This window comes from Rattus norvegicus, chromosome 2 (genome assembly GCF_021556685.1).
Source record: "Rattus norvegicus strain SHRSP/BbbUtx chromosome 2, alternate assembly SHRSP_T2T, whole genome shotgun sequence".
NCBI lineage: Eukaryota > Metazoa > Chordata > Mammalia > Rodentia > Muridae > Rattus > Rattus norvegicus.
The window spans coordinates 62,804,976-62,823,495 of NC_141535.1; the positions used below are offsets into that span (position 1 = coordinate 62,804,976).

General features: G+C 41.4%; 1 protein-coding gene and 1 long non-coding RNA gene across 5 annotated transcripts; one reads left to right on the forward strand and one right to left on the reverse strand.

The window, feature by feature from the left end:
* Nucleotides 1-3,496: 3,496 nt before the first annotated feature.
* Sub1 (SUB1 regulator of transcription) lies at nucleotides 3,497-15,586 on the reverse strand. Of its 4 annotated transcripts, none has more exons than XM_087615646.1 (5): nucleotides 15,536-15,586; nucleotides 13,354-13,426; nucleotides 10,661-10,783; nucleotides 6,003-6,111; nucleotides 3,497-3,827 (listed from the first exon to the last, which is right to left on the reverse strand). In XM_087615646.1, exons 2-5 carry the CDS (start codon nucleotides 13,423-13,425, stop codon nucleotides 3,748-3,750), a joined length of 384 nt encoding a protein of 127 aa, XP_087471772.1. In that variant the 5' UTR covers nucleotide 13,426; nucleotides 15,536-15,586; the 3' UTR covers nucleotides 3,497-3,747. The 4 variants fall into 4 exon arrangements, with proteins under 4 accessions (XP_087471772.1, NP_001009618.1, XP_087471774.1 ...); NM_001009618.1 differs by having other exon boundaries at nucleotides 15,429-15,550; XM_087615648.1 differs by lacking the exon at nucleotides 15,536-15,586 and adding an exon at nucleotides 15,175-15,349.
* Nucleotides 15,587-15,704: 118 nt separating this feature from the next.
* LOC120101085 (uncharacterized) lies at nucleotides 15,705-16,606 on the forward strand. Its single transcript, XR_015674204.1, has 2 exons — nucleotides 15,705-15,804; nucleotides 16,351-16,606. It is a non-coding gene; the product is annotated as an uncharacterized LOC120101085 (long non-coding RNA).
* Nucleotides 16,607-18,520: the final 1,914 nt, after the last annotated feature.

Below are 18,520 nucleotides of genomic sequence, written 5' to 3' on the forward strand. Positions count from 1 at the left end.
TCTCTGATCCACTCTAGAGAAATCTCAAATACTTTTGTTTTCCCTTCTGACTGGACATTTAAGTTCATGTTTTATTAAACGCTCAGGTTGAAAGTTGCATAAATGTCCTAAGTTACTCTCCATGCGTCTATCCCTACTGAAGTTCATAAACAGAAATGCAAATAAGCTCTCCATATAACTGCATAATTCAACTTGATGAAGATGAAATGGATTTTATAAATGAAAATACAAGTTCATTGTGGTGGTTCCGATGAGAATGGTTCCCATAGGCTCATGAATTTGAATGCTTAAGTCATCTGGCAGTGGCACTACTTGAGAAGGACTACGTGTGTCCTTGATAGAGTAGGTGTGTCTTTGTTGAATGAAGTGTGTCACGAGGGGTAGGCTTTGAGGTTTCAAAGGCCCAAGCCAGGCCCAGTGTCTTCTCCTGCTGCCTGCAAATCTGGATGTAGACCTCAGCTACTTCTCCAGCACCATGTCTGCCGTGTGCTACCAAGGTCCCTGCCATGAAGACGATGGACTATCTTTCTCAAACTGTAAACAAGCCTCATTAAATGCTTTCTTTTATAAAAGTTAACTTGGTCACAGTGTTTCTTCACAGCAATAGAACAATGACTAAGACCAAAGCATCAAACTGCAAAGCATTTTCAGGATGGAAAACTTGATGCTATGTACTTCTTGGCATTTGCATTTTTTCCCACACCAAGTCCCCAAAGCCTTCAGACTTAACACTCTAAAGCTAGTACAGATTCTAGAACATCCACAGAGAAACATTATTTACAACAGACAAAAGTACTCCATCTTCAGGTGTGTGAAAATGGGATAACACAAAGGGTCTATTTCTTGTTTTTATTTCAACATTTAAAATATTCACAAGTGGAATAATAGGTTCATTGACACCCCCATGGAAGATGTACCAAACAAAGCATACAGGCATTCCACAATTACAGAATTACACACGTTTCACTATATGCATGTTTACATTATAGTTTATCTGGAAAAAAAAATGCCTTACGGAAAAAAGAGATCTTTAGTGTTTCACTACATTAATTTCCATAAAATATGAACTGCAGAGAAATCCAAAAAAGATACCTAAATATAACTCAACAGTTAAGACTTTCAAGCTTTGTGGCAAGCTCTGTGCTAACATTCCTGTCCGGAACACTTACATAAACGTTCAATCCCCTCCTCCCTTTGTAGCCAGGTCAGGACACATTTTCTTCCTTGGTTTTCCCTAAGTTGCTGATTCTAAGATACTACGCAGAATAGACTGGTTATCACCAGCATCTTGACTAGGTTAATGAGGTAGTATTTCCCAAGATTTTAGGCATTTGTGACGCAAAACAAAAGAAAATACAAGTTTTTCTTTTCCAGTGATTGTGGAAATTGGCTAAAGGCTTTTACTCTAAGAGGAAAACCCATTTGGAGGCCTTGCTATGGGGCGTATTAAAGGGCAAACCTGAGAGCAGATCTAATCATTTTAGCATTACAAAATAAGATACTTATACCTCAAAATGTCAAGCCTTCTTCCTGGGAGAAAACTTACTATGATAGTGTTATCCATTCAACTAAACCTAGAACCACCTGAAGATAGGCCTCTAGGCATGTGTGGAGAACTCTTGCCTACTGCGGACAGGACCAGCTCACAGGCTAAGTCAGGTTAAATGAAAAGGAGAGGGAACTGAGCATGCAACCACTGCTCTCGGTTTCCTGGCCATGGAGCCGTGTGTCCGGATGTCTGGAGTCCTGTAGTTGTTTTTGACTCCATGCAACAATGGACTGTAACCTGGAACTGCGATTAAGAATAAACCCCTTCTCCCTTAAGCTGCTTTCATCAGGGCACTTCATCACAGCAAGAGAAAAGAAACTAAGACACTAAGGAGAAAGGCATCTGAACGCAAAATAGAAGGACTCTAGCCTTTCTTTTCGTCTGAAAAGCCCCTTTTAACCTAATTCTCCTTTTCAACACACACAAAGAAAAAGATTAGTAACTCTGGTGTAACATTAGTGAATGAATTTAGCTATCAGTCTAACAAATTATGCCAGAAAAAGCTTTCCAAGTGGAGGTTTTACTATGCTAAGCAGCCTAGGTAACAGATGACAGGTCTCTGCGGGTCTCCATGAAGCAGACAGCTGAAATGCACATACGCCCTCTGAATTCACAGCCTAGAAAATTTGTCTATTATTCCCTCCTCATCGATACCAAAACCAAAGTTTTATGTTCTAACTATCCTTTCTTTAAATGGTAAATAATTAATCAATGAAATACAACAAATTATAAGGGTAGCATCCCTCAGGAATGAGCTATGGTATATATATCTTAAACACTTAGGTTCTCTCTTTTTTTTAATATGTCAATTTGGAGTAACGCACTAAAAAGTTACCTAAAGAATGTCTGTAAGGAGGATAAGTTAACCACATGAGGCCTGACAGATTATTTTTTAAATTAAATCCTTGACAATTCCATAAAATGCTTAAGACGATGGGAATTAAACTGATTAATAAGATAGGGCAATTCTGATATGGCAGCCCTTAGTGGTAGCATTTTTCACATGTATAAACCATCCTTGTTAGTTATTATTCTACCTAGACCCATCTTACTGTTATCGCCAACATACCATGTGCATTTAGTTTCAAGAAAGTTCCTTTCACATCACAGGCTAACTCCCTTCAGTGTGATTTTTCCTTTGCAAACACTTTCCCTCAGAACACTATGCCCTTCCTTTTCACTGGAGCAATAGCCCTAACACATGTGCCTGTCTGTTTAATCATCCTGGTTAAAATGAAAACTCATGAAAATGTCTATCAAATTTAAACATCAAATCTGGAAGTCTCTTGTCCAGACTGTAAAACAGCCAACTCTATAAAAACTAGCCATGTAACCTACCATGACAGTAAAGCTCAGTGACATGTCTGACTACATATAATCCACACTCTTTGTTAGAATAGGAGGCCAGTAAGTGTCACGATTTTTACAAGTCTAATCTAGTTTAATATCTGATTTTATAACCACCATCCCAGCACAAAGGTTTACCGAGAGACGGTTCATCAGACATCAGTCACTATGTTCTGTAGACTAAGTAACATCTCCACAGCGCACTATGAATAATGACACACACTTGCTTGGAGTTCCCATTTAAGCCATGTTACTAAACAGATAATCTGCTAATAATTAACACAGTAGACTTTGGAGGCAACAACATGGACAGCTTGACTTTCCAAATCAGCATAATATATCTGAGTAGAGAGTGATGGAAAAGTGAATACTAAGAAAACTGAAGAAAAAAAGGATTGTGGTAGGGAGAAGTCCTGGAGAGGAAAATTCAGCAAATCAGGTTGGAAAGAGACTGAGTATACATTTCACAAAGCAATCTAAGAGCTCAATGTAATACATCCTTCTGAATGTAAGCTGACTCAACAACGTGCCTACAAAGGTTGTTTTTTGGGCCTTAAACAGTAACTAGTTTATTTTTTTTATCAAAAAAGGCTACCACAGTTAAGATTGTAATGATCTGACTTTATTTTACACTAGGTAAGGGGCACAAAGCAATCCTCTTTAATAAAGTTGACAATTAGCTTCACTTAGAACATTTTAATAATGCACATTAAAAAAAAGTATTTGTCTTACAAATTGTTCTGCAATCCAAATATACAACAGCGTGGAAAACAACATTTAGAAAACAAAAGCCAATGTGAAAAGACAGAGTAAAACAGCTACGACAGTACAGGCTTGATATGGCTCAGACTTTACAGCTTTCTTACTGCGTCATCTATGTCAGAGATCTGTTCCTTCAGCTGGCTCCATTGTTCCATGTTTAAAGAAATACCTAAACAAGGTTTAAGAAATACAAGGTGAAAATCAAGTCTTTTGGGGGATTTTGATATGCCCAAATTTTTTATCAAAACTGTCATTTGCTTATGTGGATTTTTTAGCATTGAAGACAGAACCCAGACCTCATGCATGCCACATACGCGCTCTATTACAGAGCTACTTCAGTTCCCAAACTGCCCTTTTGAATGGCACAACACTAGAATGTTGAAGTTTTGTGAGAGATCTATATTGATATTAAAATCTTACATTTGTTAGGCACAGGTTCAATTTTTATATCCAGTTTAACTTCCAACACAATGCCTATTTTGACCAATAAGAACTGATAATAATCTGAAGATATTTCACAAATATGTACAGTCTAAAATGACCTAAATTTGGCATAAGATGTTGACAGTTTTACATCCTGTCTCTTCCAACATTTGTTCCATATTTCCACCAAATTTCAAGGTGTTCAGCTCTATGCTAAGTTCTTCTGTAAGCGTCCATTTTGGGGCACTCCTTAGAGTGGCTCAAAAGGGACATGGGAGAATGCAGAATTCAGATACAGGCATGAGTGCACTCTGGAATCATGCTCTCAAGAGCAATGCTCAGCTTCATCACTAGCTGCATTTTCTAGATTCAGTTTCTTAATTAGTAAATGAGATTTACACATCAAAGAATGGTTGATACATTAAATCAGGTAATATGAAACCTTAGCCTAACATCCAACACAAGCAAACAATGTATTTTTTAGAAAACTGCTCAGAGGCCATGAAACTGCAAAGGAGAACACAATAGGCAGCAGTAGGAAGCCTTTGAGGCTAACTGAATTCCTTCAGGAAACATTTGCAAGAATAAAATCTAGGGTTAGCCACTGTGGAAAATCCTGAATGAAAACCCAGAAAGAAATAATCAGTAAGCATAAAAAGGAAGTTTCTAAAACAAACTTGAGAACTGCATGAAAGAAGTAAAACCTTTAAAAACAGACAAAATAGTATTAGAAGGAAGCATTTTTTTCCTTTTATTAAAAATCTGTCACATTTATTCACTGAATGGGTGCACACATGCGTGCTTGTATCCTATCATCACTCCCCCTCCCCCGCCACAGTATTTACAACAGGGTAGGCAGTACCCACTCTCTCCTTCCACCACATGTGTCCTGGGGATCATAAGGGGCTTGGCACCAAGTGCCTTCACCTGCTGAGGCACCATACCTTACTGGCCCAAGAAAGCATTTTCATCAACTGAATAATCCTAGAGCACAGAACTATATAAATTTAAGTAGTGGTTACTCTTTTTTCAAAGTGCATTAGCATAATCACCATGGCATTTTCCTACATGTATATAATGTACTCCTCCCTCCACTCCTTCCTAATGCCCCATTTCCCACTCCTGTTCACCACCTGCCTCTTCCAGCCAGTCCCCTTCTACTGTGTGCACGCCTCTGTCTACAGGTCTCACTGGTGTTGCTCCCAGAAGCACAAGTGACAAGTTATTAACAGTTCACCTTGACCATCAGCTTGATAGATTTAGAAGCATCATAAACATACCTCTGTGAGTGTTGAAGAGGGTGTCTGCAAACAGGTTAAACTGATGAGGGAAGACCCATCCTGAATGTTGAGTGGCCCCACCTAAGGCCTAAGTGACACCAAGCCAAGTCCCAGCACACTCACCTCTCCACGTCCTGACTGGGCCCCATGTGAGCAGCTGCCTTCCACCTTCAGACTGGGTCAGAATAAACCCTTCCTCCCTTAAGTTGCTTTTGTGTCATATCTTGTCACAAGAAAACCAAATACAAGTTGGCACAAATGCTTTCTAGCTACTTGGTAACAAAATAAACTGTCCTTGCTAAGAGGCCTGGAACTGGGCAAAGCACCAATACTAAGAGGACAGAGACCTTTAAGGATTAAAGAACATCCTGCTGGATCTGAGTCCAAAGCAAACACTAAACCAGGAGTTTTCTGTTTCTCATTTTACAGTTTCCCAAGTAGTGCCCAACCTGCCTCAGAAAAATGAAGTTAAAGTTAGTGATCAATTCAACGTGACATCAGGATGTTTTCCTAGGTTTCATTACAAATTGATTACAAAAGGATCAACCAAGTAAGGCCACTCCTTAACCTGTATACCCTGTAACAGTTTAAGATAAGTATTTAATCAACATTAACATCAAACTGAAGAAATAAAACCTCACCTTTTCTCCCTGGTTTCATTTCACCTTCTGAGTCCATCCAATATTCTCTAATATCAATTAGAATTTTTCCTTTAAAGTCCCGAACACTGACATATCTCATCTTTCCAATCTAGCAAAGAGGGAAAAAGAAAATGCATAGAGAGAGGTTTTGAATTTATATTCATGACTTACACTTATAATCCTGGAATAAGTATTCAACTGTAACAGGGTGGTGTGTGTGCATGCATGTATGTCCACATATGATGTCGAGAGAATGACTTCAGCTGAGATTCTCTAGCATTCTCTACCTGCCCTTGAGATCTCGCTCACTAAACTAGAGGCTCACTGTTAAGTTAGCAGGCACAGAGTACTCAGAATCTGCCATTTCTGCCCCTCAGTGCTGGGATTATAGCCATCTGCAGCCAAATCCAACTACCTAAGGTGGGTGCTGAGCATTAAAGCTCAGGTCCTCATGTTTGTACAAGCAATTTCTGCTTATTGAGCTATCTTTCTTTCTTTAGCTTCTCTTTAAAATGTATGAATATTAATAAAATTAACACAGTAAATAGAATGGATGTCCTTTGACAAAAGTCGAAACATAACATGTTCCAATAATCTCACTTTGGGGAAAAGATATATATTTAACAGACCGGGTATTCTGAGAAATGCATATTCAGAAGACTCTGTGTGAGCATCAGAATGTACTTTAGTAAGACAATTTATACCAATCCTATAGATTGTATATGTATGTGTTTAACTGACTTGGAGGCAGCACATTGCAGCACATCCAAAACAACTGGCAGTAGGGTCTCCCGCCCCCCCCCCCCCAAAATCATACATGTCCTAATTGCACTATTCATAATAGCTAAGAAGTAGAAGCAACCCACAAATCTATCCTTAAATAAGGACACAAATACTGTAGCTTACACATGCAATGGAACACTATTCAGCCTTCATATAGGCAATCCTGTCTATGCTATAGCATGGTGCTAAGGGAAATAAGCCACTCATAGAATAACAGCAGTACTATCCGATTCAACCTAAATTAGATGCCTACAGCCTAACACAGTAAACTCAAAGACATCAAAAATTAACCCCCTTGGAGGTAGGCAGCTGTGTTCAAGGTCAGCTTGGTTCACTCACAACAAGTCCCAGTCACCCAGATTGTGGGGGTGAACAGGAACAGCCACCATCTTATGAGCTTGAATGCTTAGCCCACAGAACTGGAGCTATTGGGAAGTGTGGCCTTGTTAGAGTTGGTATGACCTTATTGGAGGAAGTGTATACTGTTGTTGTTATTGTTATTTTTTAAAAAAATCACAATTATTTGATTTTACCAATGAAGTCTTGGGAGCCAGATGCTAGGATGAAAAACAGCTAGCTCAGAGAGGCAGAGAAAGCAACCAGTTGTACTTCCTCCTCAGCCAAAGTCCGACCAGAAATGGCCTCTTCTTTCACACCATTTCAAACAAACTCCTTCAAATTCAATGTCCCTCCCTTCTACTTCCTTTGCATCTACCTGTCCTCCTAACTCCCTCTTACTCTCTATGGTTTTTTAAAGATCCTATGGTCACTTCCTGTCAACTGGTTGTTTGCTCTGCCCCCTTGAACTATGGTTGACTTTAATCCTGTTTACAATATTCAAGTAGAAAGTGCTTTGATTAAAGGTATGTGCTAAGGCTGAGCCATACAACTAAAAAGCAGGTTTTCCAGTAAATAACACAACCTCAGGGATCACAGTGTGATCACATGTCCTGCAGCACTGCACATACTTGTGGGGATGGGGGCTGGGCTTTGAAGTCTCATACTCAAGCTACACCCAGTGTTGATCACAGTAGCTTTTGCTGCCTTCAGATTAAGATACAGAGCTCTCGACTACTCCTCCAGCACCATGTCTTTCCTGCATACCACCATGTTGATAATGGACTAAACCTCTGAAACTGTAAGCCAGTCCCAATTAAAAGTATTCCTTTATATATAGAGTGGCCATGATCATAGAGTCTTTTTCACAGCAATAAAAACCGTAACTAAGAGACGGGCCTACATACTGAGACCCTGTCTTTTAAGAAAAAAAAAGTATTTATACTGGTGGTTTAACACAAGCTATGTGTTTTTTTTAGTTTCTCCACTTCCTAAATTCAGTAAATATAAGGACAGTATGGTACTAAAGCAGCCAGACTTAGGTCAAGAGTTTAAGAATGCAGCCCAGAAATAAGACATACATTTAATAAACTGACCAAGTTATCTGGGAAGGAGCCAAAGTATTCAAAGGAAAGCCGGTTGTCATGATTTGAATGAAATTGGCCTCCTTAGGCTCTTAAGGAGTGGCATCATTTTAAAGGATTAGGGAACACAGTCTTGAAAGAGGAGGTGCAGCCTTGTTGGAGGAAGTGTGTCACTGGAGTGAACTCTTGAGGTTTCCGAAGCTCAAGCCAGGCCCAGTGTCTCTCTGTCCCAGCTGCCCATGGATCCAAATGTATAATTCAGCTACTCTCCAGTAAGACATCTTCCTACCTGCCACCATGCTTCTTGCCAAGGTAACAAGGGACTAAACCTCTAAACTGTAAGCCAGCTCCGATTCAATGCTTTTCTAAGAGCTGCTGCTGTCATGGTGTCTCTGCACAGCAATAGAACACTGGCTGAGACAAGTCTTCCTAACAGGCAGAATTGGAGGTGTAAGCTACAGGTGGATCTCTGTGAGTCTATGACTGGCTCTGCTCTATAGACTAGAGCTAGCTAGCTCTAGGGCAGCCAGGGCTACTTAAAGAAACCTTGTCTCAAGAAACCAAACAAACAAACAAAAAAAAGAACCAAGGAACCAAGGCTCTTTTTTAAGTGAGAAAATCATCCCCTAAAAATAAACCCCGTTTCTCAAAAGTCTCTAGCAAAACAGAACCTTTAAAAGCCATGGCAGTACATGTCTACAACCTTTGCATTTGAGGAGAGGCAGAGGACTGCTAAAAACTCAAATCTAGCCTGTTCTACTTAGTGACTGCCAAGTCAGCCAGAGCTATAAAAGACCCTCACCTCAGACCCCACCCCCCACCAGGTCAAAGGAGTCATTGTTCTATAAGTAAAGAGGAGAGCACAGCATTAGCACCAGTGATGAAAGGATAGCTGAGACACAGTTATGGAACTGGACATTCCAAAGCGCTAGGAAATACTCTATACAGTTGTACATGTGTCCTGCCCCAGTTTGTTGTTGTACTTAAAAGTCAAATGGCTCTGGAAGGTCTTCACCAAATAGACTTCTGAATCTCAGCAAGAATTCCCAGGCTTCAACCACAAGGGCTCTATAATTCATATACAACCCAAGCTCCTTCCAACTTCAAGATATTAACTCAATTTCCTGCTCTTGAAAATGCTTTCTTTATCCACACACTTTGCACAGCTGGCTTAACCTTCACATCCTAAGACTTAGATGCCACTTCTTTTAATGAGATTCTCACGCCTACTCTATCTGCCCACTACTTCTCAGGACTTATTGTAATTTTTATTATGTGTGTAATCACAGTCCCCTTAAATTCCACAAGGTTACAGATCCCATTCCATGTGGAATACTGGAAACTGGCAAAGCCTGAATGAAATACAGAGCACAGTAAGCATCCAATTTATTACGCATTTGAATCAGTAATATCATTCTTTTAAATTCCTCATCTCATACCTTCATCTATATATTCTCTATCAAACTAACCTTTGCCCTGAAATTATACGGAAGTCAAAGAATTGAAACCTATAATAGTTAATCTATATTTTGTCTCTTTCTTTCCTCCACTATTTTGAGTTTTCTTTCTCCATTTTATCAATTTAATCCTTTCTTCTTTCATCATCCATTTGCAAATCTCTCATAACCTGCTATCACCTCCTCTCTTTGTTTTCTGTGTTCTTCAGTGGTTGGCTATTTAGTCAAGCATATGTAAAAGCCAACAAAAGCAATTCCCAGCCAAGACCCCCAGGTGCTACAGGAGACTGTCCTCAGTGGCCACATTCACTATCAGGTCTACCTCACTCAAGGCTGGTCCTTCTTCATCACCATCTTTGTAAGCATCACTATCTCTTCCTTATCAATATAAATAAAGTCTATAATTGCCTCCACAATCTCACAGCATCATTTTTTACTCACAATGATCACCTCACAGAACAGGGTTTGCAGTGAAGCATATACTGAGTTGCTAAAAACACACAATAAAGTCAAGATGCCAAGCAGCCCTCCCTGGGTTTACATCTCACTCTATCTATCCTACCTGCTCCCCTTTCCTTAAGCTCAGACTCCAGGCCTAAACATGCTACTCCAGCACTATACACCTACACTATGTCCCCAGCCTTCTGTTTCTTATGAAACCTAAGTTAGGCCATCAAATTTACACTTTCCAGTCAAATACTCAACCTTACTCACTCAAATATGCTTCCCAAATATACAGTTCTAAATCTTTCTCTTTTTTCTTTTCTTTTTTTTTTTTTTGGGGGGGGGGGGTGCTTTCTGAAACCTTTAGATTTGTATCATTTAAATATAGTAAAACTAGACTTCTAGATTTTACCAATAGCCCAGAAATGAACAAATTACCTTCACTTCCTACTCAATTGTTAATAAACACAGGTCAAGAAGATTACAACACAGACTGTGGTGTGCTATCAGATCAAGGGTCTATCCCACTGGACTAACTGCAATCTGACTTTACCTGGAACATGTTATCATCTCTGCTGCTGCTACTCTGCTTGGAGGATGCCAGTGCTCTAGAACTCTCACCAGGCTTTTGCTTCTTCACAGGTTTCTCTGGAACAACTTGCTTTTTCCTCTTTAACTTAAAAAAAAAAAAAAAAAAAGGTAAAGTTAAGAATACACACATGTGAACTTCAAAGCACTTCATTAAAGAGGTAGTCAAATTTTGACTTATTTAAAAAAATGTGCATTAAAAAATGTTAACTATGAATCTAGTCTTCACATAACTAATGATGTGTTTTTACACTCTATTCTCAATATCCTCAAAGATATCTCAGATATTAAAAGTCAGCTTGTGGACTAGAACCCACATAGCACTCTCTGTAAGAAGAAGCAGCCTGTACCCTCTGTATACATAAATTGTGGAAACCCCAAGTCTGCCCAAAGCTCTCCTCTTACTCTCTTACTTTTTAAAGAGACAAAGCATACTGGTAACCCTGTAGCCTGACTAAGGTTGGGACAGCAAAGCTGAAGATCACACAAAAAACAAACATAACCAATGTATTCAGACTAAAACACGAATACTTACTATAATTCCTTGTCTATTCTAAAAGGAATCTGGACTGTTTCCAAGAATGTATGCTTCCAGCCTGGACTATATAGCAAGCCCGAGGTCAGTCAGGGCTACATAATGAAACTCTATCTCAGGGGGAAGCGTATGCCCAGGTAAAGGAAGCGGATATCTTATGCCAGGCACTGAAAATCAACAACTCAAAAACCTCAGCAGCACTAAGAATATTGAAGATAGACAGTGATAAGACTAGCACTCAACTTCATAATATTTTAGAAGCAGCACTAGTATAAAAGAATTTTATATAGCCTTATTCTCAAACTGAGCTAAAAAATAAAAAAATAAAAATTAAAAAACAAAACAAAACCCACATTAAGTTCCCAACCCCAACAGTAGAGGGCAGGCATGCTCCTCCTTAGTGGACAAGTAAAAACTAGTTTAATATTACTAAACCTACTAATTAAATTTGTTAAGGCTAGGATAAGAACACACTATGAAAGCTGTGGATGTATTTAATGTAAATGTTTATAGGATTAATAGTACTATGGGAGACAAGCTACAAAATCAGCTCAGGAAGAAGGCAATCCTCTAGACTGGTGCATGCCCCAAGTTCTAAAGACTTCAAGTACAGCTATGTATGATGTTTGAAGCCTTATTTGAAAATTATGATACTATAGCCTATCTTTACATTTGTAGGCTACAACTTTCCTAAATTTTCCTAGAGAGCTCCCTTTTCTTAGTACAGAGGCCCCCCCCCCCAAAAAAAAAAAAGAGGGGGTTGTTGCTTTAAATAAATAAATAAAACAGGGTCCCCAGTATCCCAGGTGACCTTGAACTTCTGACCTTCCTGCTTCCATCTCCACTGAGGGGTGATCAAACCTGGGACTTCCTGAGTGTGAGGCTAGCACTCTACTAACTGACCTGGGAAACTGGCTTGCCTGCTGCTTTTACACATCTGTAAACTACAGGTGTACTAACTTCATATTCTCAACAAAGCAAGTCAACGAAGAGGGAGAATACAATTTGTTCCATTTCTAGGATATGAATGTTTATTCAGATATAAATTTCTATTAAGAGACAGCTGTGTGGAAGGAAGTCTTGACCACAAGATGAACTGCTCCGTCACACTTCACTGCAGTGATCAGCTGAGTGGAATGAGGTTGACAAAACAGCGATCACCTAACACAGAAAAAGCTTATCTGACAAAATAGCTAATTTTGTGTTTGTTGTGCTGAATGACTTTATTTACTAAAAGCAAATAACTGTTAATGTTAAAATGTACCAAAACTAAAATTCAGTAATTTGGGTAAAGGAGAGCAGTGACTGAGAAACCTGTCAACGTTAATGTTTTCATTCAAAACTTCATGCAGCTCAATAGTGACTTACTAACTATAGATTGGGGAAATTTTATTACTGTCATTTTGTGATTGTTGTGCTTGAGAAGCCTGTATGTGGGTACATGAGGTTAGAAGGCAAACTTGGAATAATGAGGTCTCTTCTCCTACCACGTGGAAGAACGAGACCAAGCTCACTGAGCAGCAGGCTAGAGGATCAGATTTTTGAATGACACAGATTTCTAAATAATGTGCCCTTGGCTTAATTAGAATTCTGGTCCTTTAGAGTCTAAGAAAGCATTTCTGTTGACTTCTGGTTACTAAAGGTGGAGCACCTTTAGTCTGAGCTGGATCAGGCATGAGGACAAAAGTCCAAGGCAGCCCAACAACTTATTGAGACCCTGTCACAAATAAAAAGTAAAAAGAAGGCTAAAGATACGGCAAGTACTTTCCTGGAATGCACTGGGCTGCTAGGCTGAACCCCAAGTACAATACAGAGACCTCTCAATCTGACGTAAGGCCTGCAAATGAGTCTAGAATCTAATATTCTACTCAAGGACTCCATTTGTCATTTATTGTTACAGAATACCCTTGCAGATTCTCTCTCTTACATTCTGAGTCCAGCACTGGTAACACTATCCCAGCCCTCAGGGAACTCTGAGGTGGTTGGAGAAGTTTAGGATGCATAGAAAAACCTATCTAAAAAGACTGACAGGCCTTTCCCTTCAAAACTCAGTGTCGGCATTATAGAGCAATTAATGCACCATTCATTTTGTACTATAAAAGAACTTGGTACAGGAAAGTCACCTTTTTTTCAACTTCGCTGTCAGAATCACTGCCTGAAGAGCTCGAAGAAACAAGTTCCTTTGATTTAGGCATTCTGAAAGAAAAAGACATCACATGAATAATTTACAAGTAGTTTTAGTACCTTCATCTTAGCTCTCCCAGTCCAAAAAAACCAAAAACAACAAAAACAAACAAACAGAAAAAACAAAATAACTTCCAAGGCTCATTCTGCCTTTCTGTAGTACTGGAGTCATTACATTGAACACATGTCTAAATTGCAAATAACAAGCACAGCCAAATACTCTAAGCCCAGTCAAGACAAAGAAATAAAAGCCATGTGCACATTCCTTTACCCTTCTCAAAGTCAATGGGTCTTTTTAACAACTGATTGTAGAGGGGCTATAAAATTTGTGGGTAGACTACAAGAAAGCAGCTGAGAAAAATTACTTTAAAACCAAAAGAAATGTACTTAATTCCACTCACACTAAGAGGCTCCAACATAAGACAGCTTGCCTATATAAGTGACACCTAATTAATGCTGCCCTTATAAATCAGCTTTTACATGCTTTGTATACACTAGTTTTTACTTTGTGGCCACACTATCAAAATAACAGGCAACAATCAGAGTTCACAATGTTATACACAATTCACAATAATTTTGCACCTGACTTCCTACCTTGGGAAATATATAAAATTTGAAGGTTGATGTTCGAGACAAAACTCACCAGACAGGTACACAGCCCATTGCTTGCTATTTAGTGCACAAGCATAAAACAAAGGGAAGACTATCTTATTCTAACCCACACTTCAAGGAGTCCTTAGGCATGCCCTAACTCCTTCTCAAGACACACCAAGAGGTAAAACCAGGTAGCAAAAGCTATTCACCAAAGCTATTCACCAAACTATCTTCTGCTCCCTCCATCTAAAGAAACTTATTAATTTCTGTATGGCTTCCTAAAGGGCCTAACAAACACAACAGATTCTGTAAATGATAAAAATACTTCAGTTCCCACCTCCTACATAAAAAAATTATAACCCAGCTCACTATAGACCAAACTGGCATTCAATGTTCAAACTAGGAGGTCAAGGCAAAAGTGGGCTATCCAAATTCTGACCACAACCATACAGAACACAACTGATCCATCCGTTAAAGATAACACAGGAGGGAGCAGCATGGTTCATAACCAGCTTCATTCGCTTTTCCTCTCACTGTTCCATTTCACAACCTGACCTCCATAATCAAGTTTCCCAAGCTAGCTGGTTCACACAACCACACAAAACCTGTTTTTGAAAGAGAATTAACTTGCACATAAACAAATCTTTCACTAGCCAACAGCCAGCCCTATCTATCTCCCATTACGAAAAGCTGTCTAGGGAACTAAAATTACTTCAAAGAACCACGTCATTATCTAACCTAAATCTACCCAATAAGAAAACAATGTTAATGGTAACGAAAGCCGGCCGGTTCCCCACACTTGGACTTTTAACTTTAATGAGGCTTTACTGGGGTGGTTTCTTTAGGGCCAGGGGGGCTTCCTAATTCGAGCAAAAGGTAACTAAAGGCGTAAGTTTATACTGATCAGCCGGTGACTTGCGTGGGGGAGGAGTACTGAAAACATCCCAGAGTGCGAGGCACTCGTAGGCCAGAGGGCGCGAGGCGCCGTGGGGGTCGCGGCCAGGAAGCTACAGAAAGCCCCGAGGCGAGGGCTGGGGCTACGACCGGTCTCAGGAAGGGGGCGTGGGGCGCCGAGAGCGTGCGGGAGAGGAGGGCCTTGCGCCAGCGCCATTTTATCCTCCTCGCCCTAGAGCCCAGCCATGTTCGCCGAGGCGCGCCCCCCACACCTCAACCCAGCGGGGCCAGCGCCCCCGGGGACCTTCCCGGATACGGTGGTCCCGGTAGGGGTGGGCTAGCGCAGCCTCAAGGCAGACCGCGAGCGCCTCCGCCCGGAGCCCCCGCCACACAGTCCGAGGGGCGCGCGGCCATCACCCGCCGCTCCCCGCCCGCTCGCCCTCACGCGCCCACCGCCTCGGCTCCGCTCGGCTTCCGGAGCGGCCGCCACATGAGGCCCGCGGGGGCGCGGACAAGAGTGGAGGACCTTAAGAGCTTCTATTTCTCCCGGCAAGGAGAGCGAAGGGGCGACGGTAGCCTGAGGTCGGCCTGGCTGCAGCCTCGAGGAATTGGCCTAGGGTCCCGCGCACTCACGCTCCGCTCCAGCCGTCCAACAGCCTCTAGCTCGCTCGCTTGCTCCGGACTGACAGAGAGCCGGAAGTGACGGCAACTTAGAGGCTCTGGCTCCGCCCAATGGCACGAAGGACACGTGAAGGGGCGTGGCCTCGGCGCCCAACGGACACCCAGCCCTTTCCAGGGCCTTAAAGGGACCGCCATATTTCTGAAATGGATGCTCCTTAAAGGGAGATGGCGCCACAGTGAGATACCACAGGACTTGGGCCTGACCTGAAAGAGAGTGAGATGTAAATGACAACCACGGAGCTTTGCGCTTACAAATAGCTTTCTTTATATAGTACAGCTATATAAATGCTGTACTGAAACGACGGGCTATACTGAAAAAGAACGATATGCTGACCCATTTGCCCACAAATGATTTTCCTGTTCCACCTTTAATATCTGACTCATGCTGCTAAAATCCAAAGGAAACAAGCCAGGGAGGCGCACTATTTAATTCAGAAAGTCAAATCTTACAGAAATCCTTAGCCACGAAAACCTTTATTCTTAAAATGAAGTTCTGGGGATCCAAAGTAGTTATGGTTTGAATATAAAATCCTCCTGTGGGCTCATTTATTGGGGATCTGGTTATCAGTTGGTGACCTTTTCAGAAGAGACTGAATCCTGAAGGCTCTGCCTTAATCAGTGAATTAATGCTCTGATATAGTCATAATAAGATGCCATTATTACGAGTGGTGAAAAATAAGAATTAGAGTGTGTTGGAGGTCAGGGCGTGTCCTTCGGGGGGGATACATTTTCTCCTGGCTCCTTCTGTGTTACCTTTCTCTCTGTAGCTTTCTTCTCTGCAGGTTACCATGGACTTGGTGTTCTGCCTCACCAGCAGCCTAGAATACAGGCGCTAAGGGCTGTACATGGAAACCGGGAACTGTACTGAATCTCCATCCCTTTGTCAACATACAGATACAGCGTCTAGCAGAGGAAATGCATTCCACCAACGTAAATAACCACAGCAGATGGCTTAAGATATGTATTTGATGATCTCCTACTGTAGCCAACAATAAATAGAGTTCTGTTTCTCACAAAGATTTACATAAGGCATTTTACAGATATTGTTCATTCTAACAGTTTCGAGAGTTGAAATGACCATTGTCTTCAAAAGTTAGTGATTCAAACCCTGTACTGACTCACACTACTACCTACTAAGGGTAAGGAAGTGCACCATCGAGCCCCTACTGAGTGTAATGTCCAAGTAGAGCAACACTATGGAAAGATAAAACAAGGGAAGAAAGAGCCTTTGTCTGTGAAGCTCTAAACATAGGCAAACATACCTACAGGTGGCCCTGGAGGAGGTCTCTGGGGGCAATATGGAGCAATCTGCCTGCCTGGTGCAGGAAATATCTTGGTCTGGACTGTAGTTACACATGGTATGCAGATAAAATTTCACTTACCATTTGTGCTGTTTACAGTATAAAGGTATACTTCAAGAAACATTAAAACAGTTGAAATTGATTTGTAACCTGGCACGGAGACTATAATTACAGCAACCATAGAGGCCTAGATGGCTCTCACACCAGGCCAGCATGATCTCAGCTAACTGCTTTTCCTCAAGTTAAGTTTTATAGCAACTGACAGAATTAAAGACCAAGGCGGCAGGAGCGGGGTGGGGTGGGAGTGGGGGTGTCTGTGATAAGATCATCATTTTGGATTTTGTAAATCTAAGGCAGCATTATTTAGCAGTTAACATCTTTACTGTTTAGAATGTGAGGCACAAGGGAAGGGATATCAAGGTGAATTAGAGAGGAACAGAAGAGGAAAGGGAAGACAACTGCAAAGAGAGGCCCTGCTGCAGACCAGAGGCACCACAGAAGGCAAGGCAAGGGTGGGAGATAAAAACCTGAGGGAGGGGGTTGGGGATTTGGCTCAGTTGTAGAGCGCTTGCCTAGCAACAGCAAGGCCCTGGGTTCGGTCCCCAGCTCTGGAAAAAAAAAAAAAAAACAAAAAAACAAAAAAACAAAAACCTGAGGGAGTAAGCCAGGCAGTGGTGGTGCCTGCCTCTAATCTCAGAACTTGGGAGGCAGAGGCAGGTAGTTTTCTATGAGTTCGAGGCCAGCCTGGTTTACAGAATGAATTCCAGGACAGCCAGGGCTACACAGAGAAAACCTGTCTCGAAAATAAAAATAAAGAAAGGAAGGAAGGAAGAAAAAGAAAAGGAAAAACAAACTAAATAACCCACCATTGGGAGGTAGCCCAGTCCTGTGAGTCCCTTCTACTCTTCCCTCACAGGAGAAGAATGCTGTCCTCTGTGGGGAGCTGGGGGGAAGGAATGGATGAATGGTATATGTTAAGGGAGTGAAAAGCAGACAACGAAGGAGACTGAGTCACAGTCTGTGCAAGCTTCCCTCTCTGAATCTTTTTGGAACTACTTGACTTATAAAAATGTAAAGGCAGACAAAAATGCAAACAGACTTGTAAAATATATTTTATGAAGCATCTAATCATAATAAAAATGAGCCCTGACAGGGCTGGAGAGATGGCTCCGTGGGTGAAGTGCTGACTGTGTATGTCTGAGGACCTCGGTTTCGCTCCCCAGCACCCACAAGCTGGGTGTGGCAGCTCTTCTCCGAAACACTAGCATGGGGTGAGGGTGGGGGAGGACAATGCAGGGAGTAGATAGCAGAGTACCATGGCCAGCCACACTGGCTGAAAGAGAGTTCCGAGTTCACCAAAAGACCCCCCCCCCCGGTCTCAAAAAAACCAGGATGAATACCAATAGAGGAAGACGTCCAAAACCGACCAACCTCCAGCTATTGCACTTGCACCCGCAGGGAGCATACCTGCACACGTGTGTACCCACACATACACCACACACACACAAATCACATCAAAATGCCTGACGACATCAGAGGTGTAGAGCTCCCAAGGTGGCGCAGTTACAGTGGTTTTAGCCACCCGTTTTGGGTGCCGAGAATCAGGCTCAGCTCCTCTGCAAAGGACAGGTATGCT

Excerpts from the sequence above, each read along its gene's own strand:
- Sub1 (XM_087615646.1), bottom strand. The coding sequence starts at position 13,425 with ATGCCTAAATCAAAGGAACTTGTTTCTTCGAGCTCTTCAGGCAGTGAT. Across the intron at positions 10,784-13,353 it reads ACAGCGAAGTTGAAAAAAAG|TTAAAGAGGAAAAAGCAAGT; the intron begins GTGACTTTCCTG and ends TTTTTTTTTAAG. Across the intron at positions 6,112-10,660 it reads GAGATGATAACATGTTCCAG|ATTGGAAAGATGAGATATGT; the intron begins GTAAAGTCAGAT and ends CCTCTTTGCTAG.